A 9,244-nucleotide genomic window follows, 5' to 3' on the forward strand; every position below is an offset into this window, starting at 1 on the left:
AAGACACAATATAATCTTGTGTTTTGTCTTTTAAAAATCAACCTTAATGAGTTATAATTTACATAAAATTAAATGTACTCATTATCAGGGTACAGTTTAATGATGTAGACAAATATTTATACCCACCACCCAATCAAAATATGAAAATTTTCCATCACCCCCAAAACTTCCCTCTTAACCACTTCCAGTCAATCCCCTCCCCTGCACCCAGCCCCAGGCAAGCACCGATCATATTCTAATATTGCTGTTGCCCCAGGATACTCTACTTCTGGGGCTCTAGTTCCATGTGTACTTGACCTTTCCAGCAAATACCATATATTCTTTAAGGTTTTATTTATTTATTTTGTTATGCTTCATCCTTTCATTAAAAATTAAAAATTAGTGAAATATTTTTGAAATATTTGTAGAATTGGTCTAAACAAACTAATCTTTGATGAATGTGGAAATGCTTATAACATGTCATACATTTTTCTCAAGGGTTCTAATTCATAATTTAGCTTCATGCCTAGTTTACTATAATGATATCATTTTGTTCTGTTGGCAAAATCAAGAATAAAGTTGGTATGAAAAGGTCTAAATTTTAAGTCAGAATAGTGACTATGTCAGAAAAAGATGGAGCCAAACTTGATACTTTCCCAGTCATATTGGACTTTGCTTAGTTTTTAATTGCATAGACACCCAGAGACTGCTATACTCTTCATTGTGTGATTTTCTAGGATTTTGTCTCATCTCTGAGACTGGACCTCAGGGAAACAAAGTGAACAAGATTGGAAAGAGGAAGCTAGAAAAGGGGGTTATGCATGGAGTCCTTTCTGGATGGAACTTTTTGAAGGGCAACCATTAAATTAGCCATGATCTGACAAACTATACCACATTTAGAATCTCAGTGTCTTTGATAGCCTTAAATATAAGAGTAATCACAGTGAGGAAGCCTGAGCCTGAGGGTTCATCAGAAATTTCAGAAAGAGAATGAAAGTGAGACCTAAAATTCTCATTTTATGTCAAGCTTCCTGACAATCTATTCTCATCATTCCTTCCTGTACTTCTCCAGCTATAGGATGCCTTTCTCCAGATACTCTAAAATTACCTCTTCTCCTTTCTCCCAAGGAACTGCCACTCTCATTTCTCTGATCATGTATGGGATGTCCCTTCCTATGGTTTGTCTGTTTGGTTTCATTTGATAATTCTAAGTCACAGCTGACAGCAGAATGCAGTCACCTATCAGTGGGCTATGGATCTAGGGCATAGCTAGAGGCAGCTTAAGATCCCTAGATCAGAATCTACAGAAACATGCGAGTCTGGAAACCTGGAGTTAAAGTAAAAGAATTAACTTTTACAAAAATATCTTTGGTTGCTTTGGCACCTTTGCAATGCAATGCAAGAACATCATTTAAAATTATTTTTTATTATTTGTATTTTATTTTAATTCCATTGCAGTTAACATACAGTGTTGGGGGGGTGCCTTTGTGGCTCAGTGGGTTAAGCCTCTGCCTTCGACTCAGGTCATGATCTCGGGGTCCTGGGATTGAGCCCTGAATCAGGCTCTCTGCTCAGCGGGGAGCCTGCTCCCCCCACACACCTGCCTCTCTGCCTACTTGTGAACTCTCTCTCTCTCTGTTAAACAAATAAATATAATCTTAAAAAAGTAGTGTTGCATTACTTTCAGGTGTACAATATAGTGATTCAACAATTCTTTTCTTTTTCTTTTTTTTTTTAAAGATTTATTTATTTGAGAGCTCAAGCTGGAGGGGTAGAGGGAGAGGGAGAGAAAATCTCAGGCAGACTCTGTACTGAGCCGGGAGCCTGACATAGGCTCACTCCCAGTTCCCTGAGATCATGAACTGAACTGAAACCAAGAGTCAAACGCTTTACCAACTGCCCACTCAAGTGCCCCAGTTATGCAACAATCTTATACATTATTTAGGGCTTATCATGATAAGTGTCCTGTTACTCCTCTTCACCTATTTCACCCAATTCCCTCCTCCCCTCCCCTCTGGTCTCTATAGTTAAGAGTCTGTTTCTTGGTTTTTCTTCTTTCCCCCCTTTGTTTCTTAAATTCCACATATGAGTGAAATCGTATGGTATTTGTCTTTCTCTGACTGACTTATTTCACTTAGCATTGTACTGTTCAGATCCATCCATATTGTTGTGAATGGCAAGATGTCATTCTTTTTATGGCTGAATAATATTCTATTCTGTGTGTGCGTGTGTGTTATTTTTATATATTCATCATCAATTGACAGGCACTTAGACTGTTACCCTGATTTGGTTATTGCAAATAATGTTGCGATTAATATAGGGGTTCATACATTCCTTCAAATTACTGTTGTTGTATTCTTTGGATAAATGCCCAGTAGTACAATTCTAGATCATTGGGTTGTTCTATTTTTAAGTTTTCATTTTTAAAAAAAAATTAAAGATTATTCATTTATTTGAAGGAGAGAGGGAGCAAGAGGAGGGAAAAGGGCAGAGAGAGAGGGAGAAACAGACTCTCCTCTGCGCAGGAAACCTGACAGAGGGCTGGATCCCAGGACCTTGGGGATCATGACTGGGAACGGAGACAAAGGCTTAGCTCATTGAGCCACCCAGGCACGCTTATTTTTAAGTTTTTGAAGACCCTTTATACTGTCTTCCACTGTGGGTGCATCAGTTTGCATTTCTATCAACAGTGCATGAGAATTCCTTTTTCTCCACACCCTAGCCACAGCAGTCAGATAAGAGAAAGGAATAAAAGGCATATGAATTAGTAATTCCATCATATCATTGCAGATGACATGATGCTATATGCAGAAAACCCTATAGCTCCATCAAAAAAACTGCAAAAATTGATTAAGTGAATTCAGTAATTCAGTAAGTTCGCAGGGTAATCAATGTACAGAAATCCATTGCGTTTCTATAGACTGATAATAAAACATCGGGAAAAAATTATGAAAAAATCCCATTTATAATTGCATCCAAAATAATAAAAACCTAGGAGTAAATTTAACAAAAGAAGTGATAAACTTGTACTCTGAAAACTAAAACAACAATGATGAAAGACATTGAAGATACCACAAGGAAATAGAAAGATATTTCATGCTCATGGATGGCAAGGGCAAATATTGTTAAAATGTCTATACTACCCAAAGAAATCTACATGTTTAATGTAATCCCTACTGATATGCCAACAGCATTTTTCACAGAACTAGAGCAAACAACCCTAAAATTTGTATGGAACAACAAAAGGCAAATAGTCAAAGCAATCTTGAAAAAGAAGAATAGAACTGGAGGCATTGCAATTCCAGCCTTCAAGTTGAATTACAAAGCTGTAGTAATCAAAACAATATGGTACTGGCCTAACATTTTAAAAAGATACATTAAACAGCTTTATTTGTGTGTGGGAGGATTACAGGGTCTATTTTAAATTGGTTCTAAACCTAGTTTCAGAAAGTACAAAGTATACCAGAGACGGAGGTAGAAAGAAATTTCTAAGCTCTATAAGGGAAGGTAACACGTCTCTTTTGTCACCACTTTATCTCTAGGGGTTAGATTTCTGTTTGATCCATGCATGTGCTCAATTAATGTTCTTTGGTTTTGGATGAATGGGTTTGAGCAAAATGCGTATTTATCTAAGGACCAGTTTTTCTTTTCTTTTTCTTCTTTTATTTATTTATTTATTTTTGCACCAGTTCTTCATCTTTAAAAAAATAACCTTAATACTGAGTGGGAAGTGGGGGTTGTGGGAAGTGATTGAAATATTAAATATAGAGTGTTTAGTATACATTTGCCACTCATAAGTCTTAGTTCATTTCCCTGAAAATACTAATGTGAAATTTCTACATTATTTTGAATGTCTGCAAATAAATAACCAACCAGACAAAAAAATACGAATATATGTAAGGGGCAAACTTTCCTTTTTAAAATATTCTGCATCCTGGGAGGGAGATTTGTATGTTGTTTACATAACAAACAAGATTTGTAATCTTTGTCACATTCAGCTGGGAGCCCTGGTGGCTGAGCAAGTACCAGAGTCAGTACTGGAAGCCTCCTTTAAGCTAGTTAGTGTATCCTCCTGCTACTGAGATCAGGTACCAAAAACTCAAGAGAATATAATCCATTTCACATCCCCATTCCCTAGAGTGAAGAGCTTAGTAGGTTTCCCAGGACACCATCCAACTCTTGATTACTTTTCACTTATGGGAAGAGTTATGTTTTCATAAGAAATCCTTCCTACATTCCTGCTCCAGCTAGGTGAGATAATGGAAAACCTCATGTAAAATAACATCAATTCTTTATAGTGCTGTATCACAGACAATCCACCCTCGCTGGTATCCCACTTTAGTCTTTTTGCTTATGCAGAACCTTCATCAGATAACATATTTTAAAGTAACACCATTTGCATAACATGTGAGCTAGGATCACCTTTGATTATAGAGGAAAGTCCCCTCCTACTTTATCCTTTGTCTAAACTCTGGCTCTTTTCTGGAAGAGCATTCGGACAATGCCATGATGGATCTCTTTGGTCTTAATGCTATAGACAATAGGGTTGATAACAGGTGGGAAAAAGAGATAAGCATTGGCCATCATAGCATGAACCAAAGGGGAGACATGGAGTCCAAAGCGATGCACCATAGATAAACCAATCATAGGCACGTAGTAAGCAAGCACAGCACAGACATGTGATCCACATGTATTGAGTGCCTTCCTCCGCCCCTCCCCAGTGGTGATACTCAGTACAGTGTGGAGTATCAGCCCATAGGAAACCACAATAAGTAGTGAATCCAGCCCAAAAGTGGAGGTAACAATGAAAAGCCCATAGATATTGTTGATAGAAACATCTCCACAAGGTAGGTGGATAAGGTTGGGGTGGAGGCAATAGGAATGGGAGAGGACATTATGTCCACAGAAGGACAAGTTCCTTAAGAGCATGGGCAATGGGGCCATGAGAATAATACTTTTCATTCCCATGATAATTCCTGCGCCAAAGATACGGGGAAGGGTAAGGATGGTTGTGTAGCGTAGTGGGTTATAGATGGCCACAAATCGATCCACAGACATGGCCAGCAACACTGCTGACTCCAAAATGGAGAAAGAATGGATGAAGAACATCTGAAAAAGGCAGGCATCAAAAGTAATCTCAGTGATGCCAACAAGGAAGATGCCTAGCACTGTGGGAAGAGTAGATGCAGAGACACCAACCTCAGCCAGTGCTAACATGGCAAGAAAGAGGTACATGGGCTGGTGCAGGGCAGGGTCTGTTCTGATAACATGAAGAATAGTGCCATTCCCAAGGAAGATGATAATGTACATCAGGCAGAAGGGGATGGATATCCAGATGTGCTCTGTCTCCAGCCCTGGGATGCCAACCAGAATGAATGTTGTAGGTAAGAACTCCAAAGAGCTATTGGAGTTCTTCATGTTGAAATCTCATCCCATGGGACCTTAAAAATTAGAAATAAGCTAGTGAGATCACATTATAATGGAGAAAGACTTCTGGACTCTGTGAAAGGGAAGAAGAAAACAAAGTTTAGAGATTCAGGTGGCCATAGGTCTCCTGCCAGAAATTGACAAGATGGCCACCATCAGGAAATGCCCAGGATTAAGGGGATTACAGTCTCCATCAGAGTAAAGTTTAAAGCTGAAAGAAAATTATCCCTCTAAATTGTACTTCACTTTGGATCTGCCAAGGGAAAAGTGTCTGTCTCGTCTTGCAGTTCCTCTGCTTTGGTCTCAGAAAGCTGCTGGGGAGAAAGGCATGTGTAGGCAATCTCAGTTTTAAGGTATGGACTAATGTCAGGAATAGGTGGACAAAGATGTTGATAAATATGGATGTAACACAAGCAGCAGGGTACATGAAAACAAATATCTGTGGAATGAATGTAGACATGTGGAATAATTGAGGTCCAAAGCAAGGCTAACAAATGGCAGTGAAGAGCCTGGAGCAAATGGTTGGAAAATAAACTAGAAAACAATGGGGTATGAATTCACCTTAGGTTTAGCTGTTCTGTGCTTTTAAAGGACTAGGAAGCAACTGAAAAGATGATGTGTAAAGGATAGAGTGAGTCAAGAACCAAGGCTGAAAGATTTGCATGCAGACTTTAAAGTTCATGAAAATATTCTGTCACCATAATATACACAATCTCTTAACTTGCAGCTCTCCAGGACAACTTACCTGATCCATTGGACCTTCTTCCTGACTCAGACACACCTGTGATATGCTGCAACAACAACACTGGGAACCTAAACAGACTTTCAAGGAAGATTCTCTTGGGCAAGGGAGGAAGGCACCAGAGAGGAGGAGAAAAACACCTCTCTAAAGTGGGGATATTTTAAGCTCAGCTCTATCTGGGATGTCACCAGGTGTAACAGTAGAATTCTGAATTCTGGGCTGAAAGGGCAGGAAGAACCTCTGGAGAGGTATTTTCAATTAACTCATCCAAACACACACACACACACACACACACACGTGCTCCTGCTCACACACTTGCATATGCAATAATTTCGACACATGCTGAAATCTTGTCTTCATCTTCTCTGATGAGGATTCCTCACTAAGCCACTGCTGAGCTTTAGGGACCTCACTATTATATGCTGGTTGTTATTTAGTTCTTTGCAGGTTAAGTCAAGAATTAACATGAGTAAAAATTAATATGTACATGGGTGACTTACTTTATTAAACTCATTGCATTAGATTTACAAACGTGGTGGAGTTTACTACTACAAGCACAGTTATACAGTATTTTGTGGGACAAGGGCACACAGACATAACCAACTTCATACTGATCCCATTAAATAACATGTCAGGGACAAGTTATTGACCTCAAGACATGACGACACATGTTGGAACGTCCCATGGCTGGGGACTTGGAAGACACTAACATTTACCAATAGCTGTGGAGAGCTTCTTTTCTCCCTTCTCTATCCAAAGCCCGATGCATCATTTTTAACCTTTACAGTGACCAAAGTTGGTCTGCCTCTGGGTCCAGCAGCTGTTTCTTCTGTGTGAGGCCTCATTGCACTCTTGATTCCACTGCTGCCTATTTCTAGTTTATGCCATTCTGATGACTTGATATTGGAAGAAACAAATCTTGAGGGAGACTTGCAGCTAGGGTCTATCCTCTCCTGTTATCAGCAGCCTTCTCTGGTTCTCCTTGTGCTTCTTTCTCTCTCTCTCTCTGTTTTTATCCCTTTTGCTTCTTTGCATCCTTTTTGTCCTGGTCCTTCAAAATCTCCCCAGCCAAGCAAGGCTCCTTTAAGAGCCTTCAAAGTCTCCTTTAAAATTGTATTAAAAGGCAATAATTCCCCTCAGCTTCAGATTCATATGACAAGGACATTTCCAGTTTGAGGAGGAAAAGGGGGATGGTTTAATCCAAAGCCTAATGTAATACACAGTGGAACACCACAGGTCAGCAGAGAGAGAGGAGAGAACAGCACAGTAAATACTACACTCCTGGAAGTGGGCAGAAGTGGAAGTGAATGCTGTGTGCAGGACGACTCTACCTACTTAAAAGTTAGGAAACTCCTTTATTTTTAAAGACAGAGGTGTTGATACGTACCTCAGAATGGCTCTGAGCATTGAACGGGAATCTTTAGCAACCAGTGACTATCAGCATCCCCACACTTCCTGCCTCGTTTCTCAGTTATCCTCAGAAGGGATCAGTCAAATTCAAATTGTCCCCAAATTTCTATTAATAATGATCTTTCCTGTTGGAGAGGGACTGGTTCCCTGAGGAGGAGTGCCCAGATAATTTCATCACTCCTTCTCTGGGGCCCTTAGAGGAACCAGGCAATGGCAGAGTCAAAACCTATTTGAGATGAGCATAAACATCTATTACAAGAATAAAATAATTAATATATGTAAATTGTGTATAACAGGGTCTGACTTATAAAAAGTGCATTATAAGGGTTAGCTATTATTCTAACAATTATAGAACAATTTGTATCTTGGAGAAATAATGTATAAATTTACTTACAATGGTCATCGGCTGCCACTTTTATAAACATGTAGATAATGAGTAAGGAACAGGGCACAGAGGTTATGGTATTCATAAAATATCAAAGGTGTTTAATAAAAGGACATGATGAAATTCAAGGGGTTAAGCTCTTGTGAGAAAGGTTTCAGATTGGTTTGGGGGCAGGGGAGGGGAAGATTGATCAGAAAGATCACCAGCTTAAGATGACTACAGAGAACTGGCAGAGCGAGCCTTTCCAGACCAGGGTTAAAGAGGATTTAAAATCGCTGAACCAAACTTGAGTTTCAATTATTTGTGGATGGCTGGTTCATTGGCTAATTTTCTGACCAGCAAGGGGAAAAAAAAATCTATCTATCTATCTATCTATCTATCTATCTATCTATCTATCTATTTATATCTATCATCTACCTATCTATCTATCTATCTTGGCTTCAAAATCCACCATGACTCATTTTTATAGGACTTTTAAAAGTTCTTAAAATAAACTTCTTGTGCTGCTGGTTTAACCAGAGAGAAGAGAGTTTTGTGTGATTGGTGTGCAAATGCATTAAATGATATGTAGGTAGATGAGATTCAGATATGTATGAAGTCAGCAGTGAGCTGACAGACTCGGAGAGAATGCAGGGACTGAGTGAGACATGGCCTTATCAAAGTCAAATAAATCTAGTGTACGTAAGAAAATAAGGAAGTGGAAGTTAAGTATCTGCAGTCAGAAAATAGGCTTGTAGAGGTCAGGAGACACCATGGAGTGAGCAACATGGAATTGAATTAAACCCACTGACACTGAAGATGAGAAGCTAGATAGAATATATTTATTAACTATTTTTCTCAAGTAAGGACACCCCATACCTTTCTCAGAAAGACACATTTCAGATCATTTGAACTAATGGAATGGGCAATATTTCCAATGATTCCATGAGAAATATTTACCCTCAAATTTTGTTTTCAGTTTTGTTGCAGTTTTTATATAAAAATCTTGCTGAGGTAAATATATTTTAGATGAAGCACTGGGATGAGATTATGATTTTAAAAGTGAAGGCTATAATTTTCTACCAAAAAACCAGAAATTACATAATCTGTATTTCGTATAAGGCTGAGAATGTTGGAGTGTCAGACAGAGTATACTTTTGGAACTCCGTATATCACATAAAGTTTTTCTATACCAAATTGAAATGAGTGAAATCCTAATACTTTACAAATGCATTTGTGCCATGTGTAAGAATTTAATTGTATGTAAATTATGTGCATTTTTTTTTATTTTTTTTTTATTTTTATTTTATTTTTTTTTTTTT

General features: G+C 38.5%; 1 protein-coding gene across 1 annotated transcript; it reads right to left on the bottom strand.

Moving 5' to 3' along the window:
* Positions 1–4,443: 4,443 nt before the first annotated feature.
* On the bottom strand, positions 4,444–5,397 carry LOC132011446 (olfactory receptor 51J1-like). The gene has a single exon (XM_059390019.1). The coding sequence runs from the start codon at positions 5,395–5,397 to the stop codon at positions 4,444–4,446; it is 954 nt and encodes a 317-aa protein (XP_059246002.1).
* Positions 5,398–9,244: the final 3,847 nt, after the last annotated feature.

This window comes from Mustela nigripes, chromosome 1 (assembly GCF_022355385.1).
Source record: "Mustela nigripes isolate SB6536 chromosome 1, MUSNIG.SB6536, whole genome shotgun sequence".
NCBI classification, from domain to species: Eukaryota; Metazoa; Chordata; class Mammalia; order Carnivora; family Mustelidae; genus Mustela; species Mustela nigripes.

Coding starts and splice junctions, on each gene's coding strand:
- LOC132011446 (XM_059390019.1), bottom strand. CDS start 5,397: ATGAAGAACTCCAATAGCTCTTTGGAGTTCTTACCTACAACATTCATT.